Here is a 24,335-nt window from a genome sequence, read left to right as displayed (position 1 = left end):
GCCAACACCAGCCGGAGGAGGAATCTCGCGTAGCGAGCCGCCGCCAACGCCGACATGGCGTGGGCGGTCATCCTCAAACTCCGGTCGATATCGACCCCCAAGTACCGGACGCTGGATCTAAACTCGACATTAGCGCCACGGAGACTGAGCTGTCCCGGGACGACTCTTGTGCGGACCGGACCGAAGAGGATAGCCGCGGTCTTCCCCACGTTGACCGCGACCCTCCATCGGTCCAGCCACTGGGGCAGTAAGTCCAATAACCTCTGCATCCTCGAAATGGCCGCAGAGGGGAAGTTGGATGACGCGAAGTAGGCGCTGTCGTCGGCAAACAGCGCCAACTTCACGTCGGCTTCAATGTCGTTGGTGTAGAGAGCGTAGAGGAATGGTGCCAGGACGCTCCCCTGCGGAACTCCGGCCGTGACTGGGCGCACCGACGACTTGGCGCCCTCGACCGCGACAAGGAAGGATCTTCCCTCCAGGTACGACCCCAGCAGTCGCACGTAGGCGTGCTGGAGGTCCGTGTTCTGCAACAGCTTGTGGATCAGTCCCGCATGCCAGACACGGTCGAAGGCCTTCTCGATGTCGAGAAAGACTGCGGCCGTGTACTGGCGCGCATTGGTCCGATCCGCCAAGTGATGCATGACGCGGACCAATTGCAGCGTTGTCGAATGACCGCTACGAAACCCGAATTGCTCGGGTCTGAGAAGGATGTGCGGCGACACCCTTCTCAGCAGCAGCCGCTCGAACAACTTGCCCACGTCCGACAGCAGCGTGATCGGACGGTAACTGGAGGGATTTCTCCTGTCCTTGCCGGGTTTGGGCAAGGCGATAACCTTGCCCAATTTCCAAATTCCCGGGAAGTGTCCTGTGGACAGAATGGAGTTGAACAGCCGTGTCATAAATGACACGACCGTTTCATGGAAGTGGAAAAAAGCGAGGGAGGGAATACCGTCCTCGCCCGGCGCCTTGCGCCTCTTCATCCGCTTGATGATGAGGCGCAATTCGCTGGGAGTGATGAGATCACCATCTCCCAACGGTGGCACCGGGGAGGAGAGTAGGGTTACTCCTAGAGAGAGTATAGAGGTAGCATACACATATAAATAGTGCGTTTTGCAATTCTAAAAATTTGTTGGGCAGTTGAAGATGTTGATGAAGCAGGATTCTATGCAGCTAAACCAATGCTAAACAACATCTCACGGCTATCAGAATGAGTGATATTTAACGAAAATGTTGCGCTCCTCCACGCAATCATAAGCGTGAACTGAACTTAAACACGAGAACAATTAACAGAGCTTACACGTACTTGTAGACAAGCCATTAATGTCAGAACAGAGCTCCCAGGACCGCTCTGCTCTAAGCGTGAGGCAATTAGTATAATCACCGTCCTACGGAACACGTGTTGTTTAAACAATAGATTAAACCGTGACAAGACAGATGACGCATTCACGAGATCTTTCCTTACCTTACGAATTTCCTGTTCAGAATCCCTTGTGAATTTTATACTATCACGAGGTCTTACAATTTCAATTAGGATGCTCCAATGATTGGAAACTTGTTCGATCAAGTTTATTTAATACTAACACCGAAATATTTCAATTGTTCCACGAACGCAATCAAGCAATCATTCGTTTCTAAAACTCAAAGATTTAAGATTACTTACAAGAGTTTCATAATCGAAATATCTATCTGTTTCAATATCAATTATCCGAATAGCTGTGCTTCACGAAATTGCGGCCGGGACCCAATGTCAAAACTAGAACCTAATCTAAAAGCAAAATTGAATGGATCTACTTCCTTACCTCCTTGCGAGGGCTATACGTTACGCAGTTTATGACGCAAGAGCATAATTATAAAATAGTTAGGATAGTCGTAACTCTAGTTAGAGCAACTCCGCTACTAATTTGCCGAATAAATGGACGATTAAGTCGGAAACTTGTCGGAAGTTATACCGATTTGTCTGTAAACGTGATGTCGTACCGTCTTTATTTGGTCATGTAATTGTGGTCTTATTTCGCAATACATGGAACGATCAGCACTAAATCTCACTTTGTGTTATAAGTACATACTAAATGATGACCGTTTTTTTGTATAACGCCGTTGTTGTGTCTTTAAAGCGGTTAGTTGCCCTCAATTAACAAAAATAGTATTATTATTGGCCAATAGATGTCGGGAAGAGTTGATTATTGAAAACACGAATAAAACAACATTTTCTGAAAATAAAGATCGATTCATCGCCCTTGATTTTTTTTTCTACTTAAGCTGATAGCCTTGAGAGGCTATTTCAACTTCACCGTAACGTCTAGGTGAGCTTACGGGGCTCAAACCGGACCCTAGCAAGAGCAGTGCTTCGCAGAATCTACTACCGGATCGGAAACGCGACCCACTGAGAAGATCCGGCGAGAAACTCAGTGGGCTGTGTCTATGGGAGAACTAGATGAAAATCTTTCAGTTAAGCATAAGATAAATCAAAAATTCTGTCAGAGTAGCCTGTTCGGACTAAAATGCGTCAGGTAAAATCAAACTACCGTCAAGTCTAACGAAAACAACTGAAGCGAATTAAAGACAATTATTACAATGCCGGTCTAATTTGCAAATCTCCGTCATAAATCTTTTGATTCCACACACCACGGCGCTATGGAGATACGCGCTTTCTTTTATTTCAATATAAATGGGCATTATGAAACCACGAAAGCTTCGTTTGCCTCATTCAAACGCAAATTGATTTCGTTCTCGCACCGCACCGAATATGGGAACAGATCCGATGCCAATTGAAATTGAGGCATATCGAATCTATAAAAACAATTTTCCCCCTCGGTTTGTTGATATAGGTTTGATATATTTTTCGACATCATTTCGTTCGTTACGTAAAGCCTTGAGTCGAATTCCGACATAGTCTTTGTGCCGATAATTTGTCTGATAGGTATACGTTGCTCTTTGCTTAATGTACACCTCTCTTGGGATAGAAACACCAATTTTTTATTTATTGCTTAGATGGATGGACTAGCTCACAGCCCACCTAATGTTAAGTGGTTACTGGAGCTCATACACATCTACAACGTAAATGCGCCACCATTGAGATTTTCTAAGGTCTCAGTATAGTTACAAATAGGCCGGGTGGTGGTACCTACCCGTGCGGACTCACAAGCGGTCCAAAACATTCAAAACATTTCCTAAATATCCAATATCACCCGGAATGTTTCGTGATGCAGTAAAATGTCTCCACCTCGTTATCTACGAGAGTAAAAAGGAACACAACATATCTGACGTAATTCGTAATATGATGGTACGTGTCGATGAAGCATTCTCTCTACGTGTCCATGACAAAATTAGATCGATACAGAACTTGCTGAGCTCGCCATCTATTCGAACTGACTCAACCTTGCTCAATTGCAATGGCGTCTCACCGATTGAATTCCAGCAATTGATATCCACATTTTCTAGTATAAAACATTAATAATTGTAGCTTTTTGTTTATTGGTGCTTCGCTTTCACACTTAGTATATTATGTGAAGTCGAGTCGAAAATTAACAGTTACTATTTCAACTGAAGACTCCTAGTCTAATACCATCAATACATGACAGATATCAATCGAGTTTCAACTTTTTTAATTTGATGGTACAGTGGGTATTTAGTTATAATCACGAAGAGAAACCACGCCGCATTTCACTGAAAGATTTTCCAGTAAAATATTGTTTTAACGGTTTTTAATATGACATGTTTAATTAAGCCACAGGCTTTCCTTTTCCAATAAAATAGAGCCATAGCCTAATGATGTAAGTAGTTTGTATTGCAAGTTTGATTATAAAAGTAAAAATAAGGTACACTGCTGGTGCTTCTTCTTTTTTTTCTTCTTACCTATTCTAGTAACCTAGAGGGGTTATACTAGATTCTCCGTGTGAGTAGGTGAGCTCACGTGACTCAAACCTAACGACGTTGCTAACACTAACCCTAGCAAGAGCAGTGCTTCGCAGAATCTACTACCGGATCGGAAACGCAACCCACTGATAAAAAACTCAGTGGGCTGTGTCTGCGTGTTAATTCTGCTCACCGAGCCCTTCATGCAACGATTTCACCATGAGAATACAGCAACTACAAACCGAAAGTGTGAGATGTACTGGCCATCAATGCTTATGCCCATCTTTTTCCAGTCCAGCGTCTTAAACATGTACTCCATTGCGTTAGTAAATAGTTTCGGGGAAATAAAATCCCCCTATCTCACTCCCCTACGCAATTGTATAAGGTTAAACTGCTGATTCTGTACTCGAACATTCATTGTGGCGTAGTTTTAGAGGCATTTCAACACCTAGACATAGCGATGGTCGACTTGGCATCGCTGCACAGAGTCCAGCACAGCCCTGGTCTCGATGGAACGAAAGCTTTCTTATAGTCCGCGACTCCTAAGCACAGGGACCGATTATGCTCTGTGGACTTTTGTATAATCTACTACACTGTGTGTTTGTGGTCTATGGTTCCATAACCGCTCCGAAACCCGGCCTGCTCCGAGGGCTGAAATGCGTTGAACCTTCTTGCTAGAAGATTTGTGATTACTCAGGAGAACAACTTATAGATGTGGTTCAGGAACGAGATCGGTCTGTAGTTTTGTCCCCTTTTTATAAAAAAGAGGAGAATACAACTATTGTTCCACGCCTTCGCAGTTCTCCTGCAGTAAATGATGTGACTGACCTTCTGTAGCTTTACTAAGAGAGGTGTTCCGCCTGCCTTCAATAGCTCAGTTGTTATACCATCATTTATGAGAGCTTTTCCATTCTTGAGTTGTCTCAGAGCCAATCCTGTCTCATCAGTGACTATCCTGAATGATTGATGATTTTAAGTAGTTGACGTGATTTATGGGATTTATATTTATAAAGCAACCAAGTCGAGCAGAAGAAAAAACAAAATGTGTGCAATTCACACGTGGTAGAAGTGAAACCTTCCAAAAAAATTAAAATACAATTATTCTAAACGTCTTAAGTATATGTAAAATTTTGTCATTAGTAAATAATTGTAAGGTTGCGCCCTCTGTGAATTGATATTTTAATTTCACGTATAATCCTAAATTAAAATTCACTACAAGAGCTTTCATACACACGTTAGTATTAAAAAATCTCACAGATGGAGCTGTATTAAATAGTATGTATATTTCTGTCTTATTCTTTGCTGGCTTCATCCTACACATTTTTGTATTTGTGTCTCTTACCTGTCGCTTTTTCCGTTGCATCCGGTTTGAAAACACAACGATTCTAAAGAAGTTTTCACTTCAAAAATCTTTCAAACTTGATGTGAAAGACATATATTATACAGCACCCTAGAAACATGCAAGGTACTTTAAACAGTCAAATGCGTTTCTTGAAACAGGCTCAACAAACATCGAAGTCACCGTAAATCCTACTCAAAGTACTCCAGTGAGCCCGATCGTATGTAGAAAACGGAAAATAAACAAAAAGTTTGATTCCTACACTCGCACATTTTATTTAATAGTAGATACTCGTACACTGCTACCATAATAGTAACGAACACATCACAAATTGAAATAAATCACAAATTTGAATAAATGTTGTGTTTGTTTTTTACAATATACGATTTTGTGGATTTCGAACAGTCCACATAATATTTGACGGGTACGCGTTGTCTTTCTGGAAACAAAAGAATTAAACAGTAAAAACGTTGTCAAGCCTAATTCATTATTTTCTAAAAACTTCGTGATATTTTCTAGGATTTTAGGCAGTAGTAATATATAAGTTTACGGCCACGACCCTCAGCGTTCTGGATTATTGACGCAATGAGGAGAAGTGAATAGTAGAAAAACGTCTCATTTATTTGAGTCTAAACTAATCGTCGGTTAATAGTCTGTGAAATATCACACATTGTAAACGCCTTTCTGTATTGGCATCACAAATTGAATACCACTGCCAACATTGATATGAGGTCGATGTCTCCATTAATTAGATTAAGAAGTAATAGGTGTCCCAACTCTTCAAACCAGATGGATATCAAATTCGCTAGTGAAATCTTTGAAGTCGTCGTGGCCTAACGGATAAGACGTCCGATGCATTCGTGTTGAGCGATGCGCCGGTGTTCGAATCTCAGGCGGGTACCAATTTTTCTAATGAAATACGTACTCAACAAATGTTCACGATTGACTTCCACGGTGAAGGAATAACATCGTGTAATAAAAATGAAACCCGCAAAGTTATAATTTGCGTAATTACTGGTGGTAGGACCTCTTGTGAGTCCACGCGGGTGGGTACCACCACACTGCCTATTTCTGCCGTGAAGCAGTAATGCGTTTCGGTTTGAAGGCTGGGGCAGCCGTTGTAACTATACTGAGACCTTAGAACTTATATCTCAAGGTGGGTGGCGCATTTACATCGTAAATGTCTATGGGCTCCAGTAACCACTTAACACCAGATGGGCTGTGAGATCGTCCACTCATCTAGCAAATAAAAAAAATAAAAAAAAACTTTTTCAGTCCAAAAATCCATGAAAAAGCTTGGTCCACAGAGTCAAAACAGACTGTAGACCGATCATGTTACTTGGCAAGTTAAAGTTTCATGACCAGTGATGACTGAGGTCAAGATTTATAATAAGAAAAACGGACATGTACGAGTAAGTACAAGTAAGCACGACAATCTGCTTTTTTCTTCTGCGAGGACATAATGCGTTCTACTTTTAAGGGCGGAATCTCAGATATACAATACAATAGAGATTTTAACCTCACGGTCTCATAAAAGGCATAATTCACGTGTTGCCTATTGGCTCCCGTAGATACTCAATACCGAATGGGTATTTAGGTATAGTATAGCTGGGCATTTAAAATTAACATTTTTTATTATTGTCATTATTATTAGGGAGTCCAACACTCATATAAATATTAGCCTATCCATTAGGTACATGTATTTCTTAAATTGATACCAAGTTTCAAATCAATCTGATGCATGGTTCAGTAGTTATAACGGGATATCCGTAAAAACCACTGTAGATTTATATATTAGTATAGATATAGGTTATACAGTGTACGCTCTCCGAGAGCTGGTACGTCGTGAACTACTTCAAAAGTTACCCTCACAACATGAAAAATGCATTTAGTTTCTAGTTCCAACATGCTGTAGGCCGTCTGTTGGACCGACCGTAGTCTGAGCATTTCACGACACCACATTTCTTAAAATTCGTTCAAGAGATTTAGTTAACACTTTAAAATATAAAAACTATTCAAATAGATGGCAAGACTTATTAATGATTACAATTGTTTAATATTGATATATTTCATTTTCATGTTAAAAACAAAAACATTAAAAATATATCCTTCCAAACAACAACAATAACAAGAAAGAAGTGGAAACCTCAGAAGTATTTTATCCTTTTTTTTTATTGCCTAGATGTGTGGACGAGCTCACAGCCCACCTGGTGTTAAGTGGTTATTGGAACCCATAGACATCTACAAAGTAAATGCGCCACACACCTTGAGATATAGTTCTAAGGTCTCAGTATAGTCACAACGGCTGCCCCACCCTTCAAACCGAAACGCTGCTTCACGGCAGAAACAGGCAGGGTGGTGGTACCCACCCGCGCGGACTCACAAGAGGTCCTACCACCAGTAAATCCCATTCTCTCGCAAGTCAAATCTCATAGATTTTACTACATAGATTTTGTTTCATTTATACTAATATTATAAAGCTGAAGAGTTTGTTTGTTTGAACGCGCTAATCTCAGGAACTACTGGACCGATTTCAAAAATTCTTTCAGTGTTAGATAGCCCATTTATTGAGGAAGGATAAATAACATAACGGTAAGGCCAATACAAGTGGAGCACGAATAAATAATGTTTCAAAATAGGGGTTTAAATAGCTCCTCAACATTCTATAATTCAAAAATATTTTCACTTTCTACGTAAATGAAGTGAGGGTAAAATTTAGCGTTATGCCAAAGTAACTATTCCAGAGTCGCGGGCAAAAGCTAGTTTTGATATATTTCGTTTTTATTGAAAAAACGTAAACATTATATATATATACAGCTCCAAACAACAACAACAAGGAAGAAATGGAAACCTCAGAAGTATTTTATCCCATTCTCTCGCAAGTACAATCTCATAGATTGTTCCATTTCAAATAAAGAAGTTCTCACTTCAAAGACAGTTTTCCTTTTACATACATATATACATACTAGCGGACCGCCCCGGCTTCGCTTGGGAAGTAGCGCACGGGATGTAAAGAATTTTAGATAATTTTTTTACACATTGGGTTACATTATTGGAGTTTCAGTAAGGATCCCAATTTTTTTTTGAAAATATAATAAATATAGCCTATGTCACCCGGGGATAGCGTAGCTTTCCAACAGTGTAAGAATTTTTTAAATCGGTTCAGTAGTTTCGGAGCCTATTCAATACAAACAAACAAACAAACAAATCTTTCCTCTTTATAATATTAGTATAGACAAATTTTATACGAACACACCGCGATACAGTATTATATCCAAACGTTCATGTTATCATATAAAATGAGAGCACAACAAAAATTTTACTGCAACACACCTCTATCTGAAACAATAAAAATTACTTTTATAGCACTCAAAACTGCCAGGTGTAAAGCTAGAGAGAAAATTCGTTCAGTATTATTTTATATATCACTTTGCATATTGTTGTGCGGAGCGTGAAAAGAATTGTTATCATTTCTAAGATGCGGAACATAGTTTATTGTGTACTAGCTTTTGCCCGCAACTTCGTCCGCGTTCAATAGTTCACAAATTACACTTTATTTTAGAACAAATTTGGTTAGCATAAAAAACGATATAGTGAGCCAACCTTAACATATAAACATATGCTGTCGCGGACTTTTTTTAGATCTTTTAACGAATGACAGAATGGTCCCCATACATTATTTTAGCGAAACTTCAATCGTTTCTGCAGCGCACGCAGCGGAAGCTCTCAAAAGGTAAAAATAACCCCGATTTTGAAACATTCTTTAATGGTGCTCGGCTTTTATTGATCTTAGCGTGGTGTTATGTAGGTTATAGCCTTCTTCGATAAATGGGCACTGAAAGAATTTTTCAAATCGGACCAGTAGTTCCTGAGATCAGCGCGTTCAAACAAACAAACTCTTCAACTTTATAATATTAGTATAGATTAAGGTATTTCTTCGTTTACGTTCTCAATGTATTTACGCTGGATGATTTCGTTAATATATTAGTGATACAATGCATTGCTTCACGCCTCGTTTTTGTAATTACGAATCTAATCAGCGTTCCGTCTTAAAAGACGCCAATAGCCGTTATTGAAATGCAGCCAACGCAACCAAGAGCTTGGTCTAATGAGATGCTTTGTGCAAGCACGTGTAGCTTATATATCGAGTGTAGAACGATTGGATAGTGGATGAAAAGGTGCATAAAATATAGCGTAGCATCATTGATTTTTCTTTTATGACACAGCGTAGAACGGAGCTTAAAATAGATCACCCTTAGCCTTGTTCGTAGACCACTATTTCACAAACTATTTGAAGTCGTCGTGGCCTAACGGATAAGGCATAACTGCTGGTGGTAGGACCTCTTAAGAGTTCACGCGGGTAGTTACCACCACCCTGCCTATTTCTGCCGTGAAGCAGTAATGCGTTTCGGTTTGAAGGGTGGGGCAGCCGTTGTAACTATACCCGAGACCTTAGAACTTATATCTCAAGGTGGGTGGCGCATTTATGTTGTGGATGTCTATGGGCTCCAGTAACCACTTAACATCAGGTGGGCTGTGAGCTCGTCCACCCATCTAAGCAATAAAAAAAACTATCACATTAATAATCATTGTGTTTCATATTAGCTCTTATGAAAACAAGAGCGTACGTATGTTTGCGATACCGAAGTCGCAATTCTGACCGCTTCTGACGTTTACATTGATTGATCTGGATTACCAAAAGAAAGGATTGGTTTAACTCAATTAACGTTACGTGAGATTCCGACTTTCCGTGTTATTCTGTACGGTCCGAAATAGCGCACGTACACGATTTAATTGAGGATCTGTCGCAACGTGTGAACAGGGCTTCTGCCGTGCCAATACACAGTCTGAAAATAAATGAGTTAGTATATTTTACTATTATTTTATGGTAGGTACCGCTATTAATGCGTTTCGGTTCGGGCAGCATTTGTTTTTTTTTTTTCCTACATAAGCTGAGAGCCTTGAGAGGCTATATCAGCGTAACCTTAACTAGTAGGTGAGCTCACGGGGCTCAAACATGACGACGTTGCTAACACGAACTCTAGCAAGAGCCGTGCTTCGCAGAATCTACCACCGGATCGGAAACGCGACCCACTGAGAAGATCCGGCAAGAAACTCAGTGTGCTGTGTATGAGGGTTAATTTACTCGTCGAGCCCTTCGTCGCAAGCGACGGGTTCGACGAGAACGATGACAGGTGCTTGAGGTACCTAGGAGCACCGTTTGTGGATCGGGAGGATCCGATATGACGTGTTTGGGGCGACGTTGACTGCTTTCCATTCTGTCCGCAGGATCGGGAATGTAGTTAGCGGCGGCCACGATGAGAGGGTTCTCGTGTCGTGCCGCTTTATTGAAGTGGCGCATCGACGCCGACTGCAGATACTTACTGATGGAAGTCCAGGTCGTCATGGAGGTCGACGTTCCTGACGAACCACGGAGCTCTGACGGCTATCCTGCAAAAACGGGATTGAATGATTTGGAATGATTTTAAGTTAGTGTGGGCCGCCAGAGCGAACACTACACTTGCATAGGTCATGACGGGGCGTATGCAACAAAGCACAGAATTATAATTTGCACAATTACTGGTGGTCGATTTCTTATTTTTGCCATGAAGCAGTAATTCGTTTTAGTTTTATGTATCAAATAAATATTGAGGCTTGATCGAGTAAAACTATTTCATTGTATTTTCAAGGACTCATTTAGTCAGATAGCCTTTCACATACAATTAGTATAAGAATATTAGACTTCTTCCAGCCTCTAAAGTATTTTAGTACAAATGTTGATGCAAATAATAAAAAGAGTTAACTACTTAAAAAATCAAGAAGCCTTTTCAAAATCGGAACACAAATTTCATCAATGATAATTATTTCAAATGAAACTTCGTCCAAACAAAATGGCTCCTTTCAAAGTTGTAATACTTTAATCTGTTTTACTGGAACAATTTCTTCTTGGCAGGCCATCGGCTTAGTCTTAGTATTGTGTGCGCAGAATACTACAAATTCATTATACTCGGAAATCTCGGGAAAGAAATGATCGTGACTTGAAATTGTTATACCGAGGTAAATCAAGAAATGTATACAGATTGACTTAGTCACTAAGAGGGCCAATCTTTCTGCGTATAATAAAATAAATAAGTAAATAAGGTAGTAATATCGCACATAATGATCATTTTTTAAATTAATTTAGGAGCTTAAACGGTGATTGTGATTTTTTTTTATATCATCATTGAAGGCAGAGACGGTATCTGACTCAGATTATGTGACTCATCCAATTTAAAATTGTTAACATCACTAATGATTTCTTGAATAAAGACTGCTTGATTCAGTGTTAGCAATTCTCTTAGGTTGAGCCGGTGAGTTCACCTACCGGTCCGTGAGTAGTTGGATTATTCCCTTAGACTACCATTAGGTAGGTAAGAAAAAAAATTGAATACGCAAAAATAACAAAATTACAGAAAAAGTATAAACTAAATGTGGATATGATGATAAATATTGAATCAAACCGCGATGTGTAATATCTGCGGAATCACCATTAGATCATCAGGTAAAATGCTATTAATCCCAAATACACGCCTTTTATATAGTTTTAAGTAGTTTAAGTGGAAAGAGTAAATACACAAAATATTTCCTTTCATGGGCTTTACTGTTTTTTCAGCTATTATATTATAATATCATCCCTCGCAAATAAAACACCGTGTGAAGACTGGATGTTGAGTTCCATCCGAAAAGATTTCGTTCATGAAAATTCACAATCAAAAGTATGGTGCGGGTATAGTGTGGCGCGTATGAGAATCGTGATCAATAACAACATTGTATTTTATTGTTCGTCGGAAGAAATCTTATATATTCTTTGTGTCAGATCTAACCGTTCATATTTTACGCTTGGAAACCCATTCTCGAGATGTGACGTAAAAATACATCGTAGAGGTTTCTGCCTTTGATTTATTTAACGCGGAGATCAAACGTGTATTTTTTATACAATACCTTTTTTGTCGGAACTACAATGTTATTTTCTTTATATCTTTGTTCCCAGTACCGACGTTAAATATAGACAATCGAAAAATGCGATTGTGTTGTTGCGTGATGTTTTTGTTGTTCGATAAAGCGGTTAAGTAGAAGTATTTTGTTTAAAAAAAATTGTGTCTTTATTTCACGAATACGAATTTAAACACTATAATAATCTTTAAAAAAGGTTGTTTTATTTACATCAAGGAGAAAAAACGGTAATAGAATATGTAAGAATTTTAGTTACGGTAAGTACATATTATGTTAGTGAGTCTACCCAAAACAAAACATTTTTTTTTTCTCCTACCTGTACTGATAGCCTTGAGAGGCTATTGCAGCTTCACCCTAACGTATAGGTGAGCTCACGGGGCTCAAACCGGAGTGTTGCTAACACTGGCCCTAGCAAGAGCAGTGCTTCGCAAAATCTACCACCGGATCGGAATCGCGACCCACTGAGAAGATCCGGCGAGAAGCTCAGTGGACTGTGTCTGTGGGTTAATTCGCTCGTCGAGCCCTGCGTCGCAAGCGATGGGTTCGACGAGGACGGTGACCGGTGCTTGTAGTACCTAGAAGCACCGTTAAGGATCGGGAGGATCCGTAATGACGTGTTTTGGGCGGCAAACATAACACTAAGTAATATATATACATCTGTAAAATCTACTTTAGAAAGATAGTTGGAACTAGTGTTTACAGTTAGTAAGCCAAGCAGCTTTTTTTGCTTGTGACGGAAGGATTACTGGTGGCCTGGAGGCCTTTCCAGTTTCACCACGCAACAAGAAGTCGGTCGCCTGACAGATGTCTTCTGTGTCCATTTACGCTGAAAAATAACATGAATTATAATTTATTTCTCGAATGAGCAAAGCCAATAATTCAGTGAACACACTCCTATAACACTGGCAATAAAAACTTTACTTTGAACCGATCCGTCTGATTGGAAATGACAAGCCTATCCCTCCCTAATTTACCACTTCAATCTGAATCTATTGGAATGTGAAATTATTACAAAGAGTTCGATTTTCTTTCCAGTAATTACCTGTCCACTCCAAATCACCGAGAGTTTTTTTTTTTAATTCGTCTTCTGTTCTATAGAACTCGTGAAGTTTATTTCAAAAAGTATTTTCGATTAAAAATTGTCTACTTAAGTTATTTGGGAACTGTCTATTATATTCAAGCAACGCTTTATTAACATAATGCTGTCAATATCAATTTATAAAGTTGATTTTTTTTTATATGAAATAAGCTGTACTTTTCTTTTATATCTCAACTGTTATTTCTACCGTGAAACAGTTATACGTTACTTCGCATTACTGCTTCATGGCAAAAATAGGCGGGGTGGTGGTACCTATCCGTGCGGACTCACAAGAGGTCCTACCACCAGTAAAAACACAGCGTGTGCTCAAAAAAAAAACCTTATTAAACGTCACAAAGATATTATAGAAAATTACATATTTATGTAACTATATTTGAGACCTTAGAACTTATATCTCAAGGTGGGTGGCGCATTTACGTTGTAGATGTCTATGGGCTCCAGTAACCACTTAACACCAAGTGGGCTGTGAGCTCGTCCACCCATCTAAGCAATAATAAAAAAATTACATAAATCCACTACACTAAGCTATACAAAATAGAGCGTGCTCTCATTAACCTCTTACATATAATACTCGTATCTATTCAATTCTAATCAATTTGTTTGTACCTCTATACTATGCAATTAAGAATTCAACCTCAAATCTCAAGGTCATTTCGCCTTAATAAGACATTAATTAATAATATTTATAATAATTAATATTTACGCAAACAGATATTTATATCGAAAGGCAATCTGACTTTCACTTGACAATCAAAATAAATAGCCAGATTTAAAATGGAAATCTTTACTACTGTTGGCGACAGCGGCGTCGCCCCATAATTATAGAATAAGTTGAAGAATATAATAGAATATAGAATAGAATTATAGATTTATATAGATACGTACATAGACATAGAGTTATAACAAATAGATAAATAACAAATAGATAAATTATATAGAGTGCATATAGATAGATAAGGATATAGATAACGTGCACATAGATTTTACTAAGAATAGAACGTAAGTTGCTTTGAAATAAATAGTATACACTTTTGCTTTATTATTCCCGATAGTTTTAAGATTAGCATATTAACTTAAATGAACACGCGCCCGGCCCGCGTCCCGAAACGATGTAACAAACAGCATTTATCTGTGTTCAGGACCGGGTATTTTGTTTATACGGGCGCGTCATATAGATTAAGCATAGAATAAGTTATATGTATCGATAGGGATTACAACATAGAATAGTTAAGTATAAGGCATTAGTATATACATTTATTAAATAAATAGATATAACGAATAAACCGAGCCGATCATAGTGAAAATGATCTCGACGAGAGCCGTATTTTACACGAGATCTCTGTAGGGTAACATTCCGAGGTAGTTAAGCGACCCTGCGACGCTGTCAGGTACCTGCCGACCTACCGACCGACCCTCGACCGACTACCTGCCGACCTACCGACCGACCCTCGACCGACTACCTGCCAACCGCCGGCCGCCGACCCTCCGAACGAAGATTACAAAAAAACGCACGAGTAAAGACATCAGCGCCTCGAAGATATTTATTGAAGACTTGAAGACCATTTAAAAGATCGTCGGTTATTGAATTCGGTTGTATTGACAGATCGGTCGGCTCGGTTTACGTTAATTAGTAAAGTTTTGAGTTTTAATTTCGAGTGAGCTTGTACGATATCGTACACCTCAGGACCCTACATCGACTGCTTCAGATCGACACGAATAATCGCCACGAGACGGGCATCCGGCGTCTTATAGGATTTCAAGAAATCTTATAAGATTCATAAACCCGTCCAACCTGGGTTGACGTCACTCGCCTTATTGATACGGGTGACGTGCTGCGTACCCAACAGCTGGTCCTTCGAGCCGGATACAGCGATTATTCAACGATGCCGATCACCAGGAGCAACAAGGGATCATCGAGGGAACAGCCACTCGAACCTGCGGTTCAAGAATCCAGTCCGGAGGCAACAGAAGCGACGTCGTACGAAACATACGAGAGCTCCGCGACCGGTACGACCCAGAACACAAAACTTGAAGAGACAACGACGCGGACACGTGGTGAAAATAGACCCGCGTCGAAGAAATCGCTACGACGTAAGGAACTGGCAGCGAGAGCGGAGCTGGCGGAAAAAGAATTGATAGAAGCACAAGCAGCCACTATAGCCGCCAGACTCCGCCTGGAATTGATCCAAGCCGAAAATGAAGACGACGATGATTCCATTATAGAAGAGCCAAAGGACCGGGAGGACCAGGTCAGGGCCTGGGTCCAGACGTCGGTGGGCAGTATGGACAAGGAGCCCGCAGGCGAGCACATTGAGAACCGTCCCGTCAGCAAGGCCAACATGGAAGAGTGCGGCAACAGGGACCTGGCTAAGGCGATAGTGGAAGCAGTAAGGAGCGCAACGACCAAGGAGCTGCCGCCACAACCCGACTACATGCACCAGTTGCCGACGTTCGAAGGCGACTGCAGGGAGTGGGTGGCCTTCAAGGCTGTCTACGAAGATACCGCTCCACTCTTCTCAAGCGCTCAAAACATGGCGCGGCTGAGAAGAGCGCTGAAGGGACAAGCCAGGGAAGGAGTCCGCAGCCAGCTGTACTCCGAGAGCACACCGGAGGAAGTAATGGAATCACTGCGGCGGTGCTATGGAAGGGCGGACGCTTTAGTCTTAGCGGAGCTAGACCGCATACGAAGGCTTCCAACGATAAGTGACTCCGCCTACGACATTTGCTCACTGGCGAGCAATGTTAACAATACCGTCGCAGCGATCAGGGGACTGCGGAAACCCCAATATTTGATGTCGCCCGAACTGCTGAAGAGCATCGTCGACAAGATGCCGACCATCCTGAGGTTCCGGTGGTACGATCACATTATCGAAAAGACTGAAGGAGACCCGGACCTCAACACGATGTGCGGCTTCCTGAACAAGATGGCGGACCGATGCGGGCCACACGCCGTGGTTGAAGTAGCAACGAAAAGACAACCATCGAGGCGACAGGCGACACACGCCACAACCGACTGCACCGAGCGTGCAACTTCGGACAGAGCAATGAGGGACAAGCCGGCGTGCCCGCAATGCAAGGATGGACACCCGCTGTATGATTGTCCGAGGTACAAGGGCGCTACAGTGCAGGAACGTTGGAGAATGGCAAAGGAGTCGCGCCTATGTTACAAGTGCCTCGACGGTAAGCACCGAAAGCAATCGTGTCAACGACCGCCATGCCGCACGTGCAAGCGCTGGCACCACTACTCGTTACACAACGAGAAGCCGGAGACAGAGCCAGCAGAGAACAGGGAAGTCGCGAACAACGTGCGACTTCCCATCAACTGCACGCGGATCAGCAGGGCGTACTTGAAGATGGTGCCCGTTGAAGTGTACGGGCCGTCGGGATCGACGACGGTGCTGGCCCTGCTGGACGAAGGCTCCACGGTAACTCTCCTGGACTCGAGCGTGGCGAAGCAGATCGGCCTGAAGGGACCCAAGGAGACACTCCGCCTTGAGACCGTGGGCGGGAAGACCCTGACAAAGAAAGACTCGATGAAGCTTGACATCCGAGTTCGAGGGCTTCACCAGCGGCAGAAGAGGACGATCGTCGGAGCGCGCACAATGGATGACATGAGCCTTGCACCCCAGCGACTAAAGAGGGAGACCATCGAAGGCTACGCGCACCTGAAGAGCCTGGCGGACCAGTTATGTTACAATGAACAATCCCCCCAACTATTGATCGGGCAGGACAACTGGGGACTCATCGCCGCCAAGACGACGCGCAGGGGCAGGAGGAACCAGCCGGTAGCCTCATTCACCCAATTGGGATGGGTGCTACATGGTCTCGACGGCAACAACGCAAAAGAGGTCAACTTCCTCACCTGCGCCCATGTATCGATGCGCGAAGAGGCCTTGGACAGACTGGTGAAGGAGCACTTCACGATAGAGTCCCACCCAAGCGTCCGAGCACGGATATGGAGGCGAAGGCGTTTGACATCTTGTAGAAGGAGGACGACAGTGGTTGGAGACGCGATGACGGCCGCTTCGAAGCTCGGACCTACAATCCCTGTTCGAAGCGTTGTTGCGGTTCCGAAAAAGGCTCATCATGGTTGTCGCGGAAATCAAGGAGAGGTTCCTGCAGATAAGGATCAGGGACGAGGACCGCGACAGCCCAAGATTCCTCTATAGAGAAGATCGACGCGAGGCCGCTCCAAAGAGTATAGAATGACGTCGGTCATATTCGGAGCGGCCTGTTCACCGAGCACGGCGTCGTTCGTTACAAATAAGAATGCCAAGGAGTACAAACATCGTGCTAATAGAAGGGAAAGCGCTCATTCAGAGTATTTGGTGGAGCGGGATCAACTGGGACGACGTCATCCTGGAAAAGGACGAGGTGGCGTGGAAACGCTACATGGAGAACCTTCGCATGCTGCAAGGCCTCCGAATAGCAAGGTGCTTCTCGTGCTGCAACACTGAGGGGGAGCTGCACACGTTCACCGACGCCAGCGAGAGGGCCTACGCGTGTGCAGCCTACTGGCGTCAGAAGACAGACGACAGCACCTACCACGTCACGCTTCTAGCAGGGAAAGCCAGGGTGACCCCACTGAGACCAGTCTCTATCCCAAGGCTCGAGCTGCAAGCTGCGCTGCTGGGGACAAGGATGGCGCAGGCGATAGCGGACGAATTGGACATCGCAGTCGGTGTAAGGACGTACTGGACTGACTCCAGTACAGTCCTGACATGGATAAAGACCGACCCACGCACGTTCAAACCTTTCGTCGCGCACCGACTCGCCGAGATAGAAGAGTCAACGAAGCCCCAAGAATGGCGATGGGTGCCTGGCTCGCAGAACCCAGCAGACGACGCAACTAGAGAGGCGCCGGCGGATTTCGACCACACGCATCGGTGGTTTAATGGACCCGAGTTCCTGACGTGGGATGAATCGCGCTGGCCCAAGCCGCGAACCTTCAAGCAAGAACCGTCTGGAGAAGAGAAAGAGGCCTTCCTGGTCGCCACGGCGAGGACCGCTGACGCTCGACCCACGCCCGATCCGCACAGATTCTCGAGCTGGGTCAAGTTATTGAGAGCAACAGCCAGGGTCCTCCAATTTATCGAGCTGTGTCGACCCCGGAAGGAGAGCGCCTGCGTGTCCAGACAATTGGAGCAGCAAGATCCCACGTGGAGGACGACGCGAGCGAAGCAGCCCCGATCAACATGGAAGATAAGGACTCCAGAAGCACCTACAGAAGCGTGGCTGCCGCTTGATCCGCCCCACTTGAAGAAGGCGGAGAAGATCCTACTGAGAAGCAGCCAAGGAGAGAGCTTCGGTGAAAAAGATCCCGAACGTCACCCCAAGTTGCGACGGCTCGACGTCGTGATGGAAGATGGCCTGTTGCGCCTGCACGGACGTATCGACGCAGCGCAATACATAGATGCAGACCGCAAGCGACCGATCATGCTGGACGGGAAGCACGTGATAGCGAGATTATTGATCAAACACTATCACGAGGCGTTCCAGCACGGTAACCACGCAACGGTGATGAACGAGGTGCGGCAGCGCTACTGGATCCTAGGTCTAAGATCGATCATTCGAGCGACGGCCGTCCGATGCCAGTGGTGCAAGGTCTATCGGAGTACACCACGACTACCGCCCACCGGAGACCTGCCGATAGAGCGGCTACGACATGGAGAGCCGCCGTTCACCTGTGCTGCCGTCGATTACTTCGGGCCGATGACGGTGACTGTAGGACGACGTCACGAGAAGAGGTGGGGCGTGCTGTTCACATGCCTCACCACGAGAGCAGTTCACATGGAGCTAGCAGCGTCACTGACGGCAGACTCAATGCTGTTAGCGCTGCGCAGGATGGCCGCCCGGCGAGGAACGCCCAAAGTCATTTACAGCGACAATGGGACTAACTTCGTCGGCGCCAACAAGGAGCTCAAGCAGGCAATCGAGAATGCAAGGGAAGCAGACGTCGTGTCACGGGCCGCTCAGATGAACATAAAATGGAAGTTCATCCCGCCAGGAGCGCCGAACATGGGAGGCGCGTGGGAACGTTTGGTGCGGTCCGTGAAGACCGCGCTGGCGGTCACAGTGAAGGAAAGACACCCGAGGGAAGAAGTTCTGCACACTCTTCTGTTGGAGGCGGAGCACGTCGTCAACTCGAGACCGCTCGTCGCTAGGGAAGAGAGTTGGGAGTCAGAAGCACTCACGCCGAACCACTTTCTCATAGGGAGGTCCTGCGGAGCTCAGAGCATCGGCGACTACAGAGACGAAGACCTGACCGGCAAAAGGACATGGAGAGTGGCGCAGCGTATGGCGGACCACTTCTGGAGTAGGTGGGTCAAGGAATACCTGCCTACGCTGCTGCCCAGGAAGATCGACGGGAGAGCAGCTGGCGAGGACTTGCAGCGTGGGGATACCGTCCTCATAGTGGACTCCACGCTGCCACGCAACACATGGCCGCGCGGAGAAGTTGTTCACACCTACCCAGGCCCCGACAACCGTGTACGAACTGTCGACGTCAGAACGAGCGGCGGTCTGCTTAAGAGACCTGCCTCCAAGATGATCCTGCTGGTGCCTGCAACGAGCGACGAGCCCACGCCCATAGAGTCGCCACGACAAGGAGTCGGTGCTACGCACGAGGGGGAGGATGTTGGCGACAGCGGCGTCGCCCCATAATTATAGAATAAGTTGAAGAATATAATAGAATATAGAATAGAATTATAGATTTATATAGATACGTACATAGACATAGAGTTATAACAAATAGATAAATAACAAATAGATAAATTATATAGAGTGCATATAGATAGATAAGGATATAGATAACGTGCACATAGATTTTACTAAGAATAGAACGTAAGTTGCTTTGAAATAAATAGTATACACTTTTGCTTTATTATTCCCGATAGTTTTAAGATTAGCATATTAACTTAAATGAACACGCGCCCGGCCCGCGTCCCGAAACGATGTAACAAACAGCATTTATCTGTGTTCAGGACCGGGTATTTTGTTTATACGGGCGCGTCATATAGATTAAGCATAGAATAAGTTATATGTATCGATAGGGATTACAACATAGAATAGTTAAGTATAAGGCATTAGTATATACATTTATTAAATAAATAGATATAACGAATAAACCGAGCCGATCATAGTGAAAATGATCTCGACGAGAGCCGTATTTTACACGAGATCTCTGTAGGGTAACATTCCGAGGTAGTTAAGCGACCCTGCGACGCTGTCAGGTACCTGCCGACCTACCGACCGACCCTCGACCGACTACCTGCCGACCTACCGACCGACCCTCGACCGACTACCTGCCAACCGCCGGCCGCCGACCCTCCGAACGAAGATTACAAAAAAACGCACGAGTAAAGACATCAGCGCCTCGAAGATATTTATTGAAGACTTGAAGACCATTTAAAAGATCGTCGGTTATTGAATTCGGTTGTATTGACAGATCGGTCGGCTCGGTTTACGTTAATTAGTAAAGTTTTGAGTTTTAATTTCGAGTGAGCTTGTACGATATCGTACACCTCAGGACCCTACATCGACTGCTTCAGATCGACACGAATAATCGCCACGAGACGGGCATCCGGCGTCTTATAGGATTTCAAGAAATCTTATAAGATTCATAAACCCGTCCAACCTGGGTTGACGTCACTCGCCTTATTGATACGGGTGACGTGCTGCGTACCCAACAACTACAGAAAACCAATTTATGAAAAAATATATGAAAAAAATGTTTATTGATCCACATAATCGGTCCTTTTCAATTAGTGATTGAAGCCTCCGATTAGGCAAATAAAGCCTGTGTTAGGACACTTCAGTTAGGAGTTAGTATTTATAGTTAGTGGAACGGACTAGGATTAAATCTTTATCAAAAAATTTAATACGAAACAAGATTAAAGTCATCAGAAAGGTCTTTGACGCCTTTTCTTCAACTTTCTCAAAGTTTTCAGCAGGAGTCTTTCAACAAAAATGTTACCGAACTTACTAAAGAACTTACTAAAGAAAACACACTAAAGTAAATTTTCGTCTTACATATATGTAAATGACAAAACGCTATCACGCAACACTTACGCATAACAAGCAAGCTGTTACTCATTTCAAAACCAATCTTTAGGCGCTTAATCTAAAGTGCAAAATCGCTGAGCCTGTCGATGGACATTATATCTCACGCACTTAAATCGTCGCGACGGTATGTAATTGAAAAGTGCGAAGAGGGTGCCAAATTAGGTATAGCTTTTAAATTGAAATACTGGGAGCGCTAACTCAATTTCTGGGGGTCGAACGGGGGCGTAACGGCAGGTCTCGTTAACTCGGCCGAAAGGGGAAACACGGAAAAGTCTGTTTAGATGGAGTGTGTGTGTTAACTAAATTGAGAGCTCAAGGCGTTGTTTATAAAATCATAACGAAAATTTCGCTTCGATGTATTTATAAAGAAACTAGCGGCCCGTTCCGGCTCCGCTCGGGTCTTTAACAAAAATTTCAACGATATTTGACGTTGTTTTATTTTTTTAAATAAAACAACACTTACTGCGGCACAATTATAATAGTTAGACATATACTGTCGCGACACTTTTTGTAAATAATAATGTGTTCTACAAAGTCGTAGTACATTATTTTATTCTATCATCAATAGTTTCCGCAGGGCACGCAATGTAAAGAATATTTTAGGTAATTTTTTTACACCTTGGGTTACATTATTGGAGTTTTAGTAAGGATCCCTATTTTTTTTTCAAAAAAGATGATAGCCTATGTCACTCGGGAATAGTGTAGCTTCAAAACAGTGAAATAATTTTTCAAATCGGTTCAGTTTCAGTTTCGGAGCCTATTCAATACAAACAAACAAATCTTTCCTCTTTATAATATTAGTATAGACTAAATAATCTAATCATATAATATTTTATTTGGGATAACGCAAGTCATAGACATAATTATAACTGCTTTTACAGTTTTAGTGGTCATGTGATCACGTAATACGATCACCAAAACTGTATAGATAAGAAACGCGAGAATATTTATTTATTTATTGCATAGATAGATGGAGGAGCTCACAGCCCACCTGGTGTTAAGTGGTTACTGGAGCCCATAGACATCTACAACGTAAATGCGCCACCCATCTTGAGATATAAGTTCTAAGGTCTCAGTATAGTTACAACGGCTACCCCACCCTTCGAACCGAAACGCATTACTGCTTCACGGCGGAAATAGGCCGGGCGGTGGTACCTACCCGTGCGGACTCCCAAGAGCTCCTACCACCAGTGAAAAACATAAAAACTTTATTTGATGAAAATAGTTCCGCTTACATCTGCTAAATTGTTTTAATAAGTCACACTTGGATAGTAAGTTAGTTAATCTTGGCCAATAATAATAATATAATTAATAATAATACTACAAATTCCAAACATCAATATTCGAATCAAATACCAATCGTGCTAGTTCTTGTATAAACACCGTATCTTCGAAATAAGTCTGGTGCGACCTATTCTACACTGACCTGACTAAAGCAAAATCTCAGCAACAACAGCACAAAGACCTTATTTTAAATTAGATAAACAACGTTGAAACACATTGTCTTTTGCATTAAAAGTGTACAATTTCCAAAAATATTCGAAATTGAGTTAATATGCGGAATAATTTGGTATCACCAGTATTTTTCTCATAAATACTGTCAAAAGAACGTAGTTTAGTTTAAGTTTTTTTTTTTTAGTTTACCTATGTTTTGACTACTATTAACAAAATTAATACATAATTTTATCTCACTTTAAAACATGTAGGTAAGTGGTAAAAGACAAATGTTGCAAAGATGATTAATATTAAAAATATCACATGTTAAACCATTAAAACACTCTCCTGTAAAAATAGTAAGTTTTGAGATTATACAGTTTTAATGCGAGAAGACGACATATTCATATAGATCATTGATAAAAATACGAATTAACTTTTGAATTTTTTTTTATCTAATAACAGTTTTTAAAAAACCTTACATGAATAAAATCGGTACAAAACACACGAACATTTCGTTAATAAGATGTCTAATATGAATCTTTTTTTATTCTGTTAAATGCCTTTGTAAGTTACAAATCATTCGTTTAAATGATAACTACACCATAACTCACTTCAGTAAACAAAACCATAATACAATCGAATTAAATTGAAATTCATTCGTGCACATAAAACATAATGATTTTATTAAAGTTAGTTTAATGTAAACGTTCAATCGGTGAATATGCCGAAATATGCTTTTATCAATTAAACCCATAGTAGGGAAATTTCAATAAATTCGACCATTAATCCGCCTCATTTCATTTTTGTGTTTACAAAAGCCGCGTGCGTATATTGCGGTTTTTTTGGGCGCATTAAACACATGATTATTGTCGTGCTATTTTAAATTTATATTATTTTTTCAATGACATTGCTGTTGCATGCTTCTGTTGCTCAGAACAAATTTAACCATGAATTATATTGAATTTTAACAGTATCGCGCTGTCCTTGCTGATTTTTATCCAGCTTTTAGTTCTGGTCGCAAAAGTGTAAATAGCACCGAATAAGGCTTCAGGGAGTCTACGAACCGAGAGGGATGACAGTCGGCTGTGTTCCATGGCGTGAGTTTTTTTTTTATTGCCCTTGTAGGCAGACGAGCATACGATACACCTGATGGTGAGTGGTTACCGTCGCCCATGGACCTCAGCAACGCCAGGGGCAGAGCCAGGCCGCTGCCTACCGCTTAATACTCTCCACAAGCCTCTTTTAAAGAAGGACATGTCATAGCGCTCGGGAAACACCATGGAGAGGAGCTCATTCCATAGCCGGATGGTACGTGGCAAAAAAGACCTCTGGAAACGCACTGTCGATGAACGCAGCAGTTCCAGATAATATGAACTCTGCTCCGATGGCGGGAGGTGCGATGATAAAAAAGAGATAAGGGGATCATCTCAAACAATTCCTCAGAGCACTCGGGAGTGCTCACAGATTATGAGAAAAGAAGTGTAGCGCGCTACAAGCTTCTCCCCACCGCCGCTGTCTCGCCCGAAGCGTTGCTTGAATCCCGTGAGA

The 24,335-nt window shown here is 42.6% G+C and overlaps 1 protein-coding gene across 1 annotated transcript; it reads left to right on the top strand.

Moving 5' to 3' along the window:
* The first annotated feature begins 17,555 nt into the window (after nucleotides 1–17,555).
* On the top strand, nucleotides 17,556–23,830 carry LOC119630092 (uncharacterized). Its single transcript, XM_038018397.1, has 2 exons — nucleotides 17,556–19,922; nucleotides 23,759–23,830. Exons 1-2 carry the CDS (start codon nucleotides 17,556–17,558, stop codon nucleotides 23,828–23,830), a joined length of 2,439 nt encoding a protein of 812 aa, XP_037874325.1.
* The last annotated feature ends 505 nt before the right edge of the window (nucleotides 23,831–24,335 follow it).

The sequence above is a fragment of the Bombyx mori genome, chromosome 21, assembly GCF_030269925.1.
Source record: "Bombyx mori chromosome 21, ASM3026992v2".
In the NCBI taxonomy this organism is placed as follows: domain Eukaryota; kingdom Metazoa; phylum Arthropoda; class Insecta; order Lepidoptera; family Bombycidae; genus Bombyx; species Bombyx mori.
The sequence above is the reverse complement of the archived record's forward strand: the minus strand, read 5'-3'. Positions and strand labels throughout refer to the sequence as shown.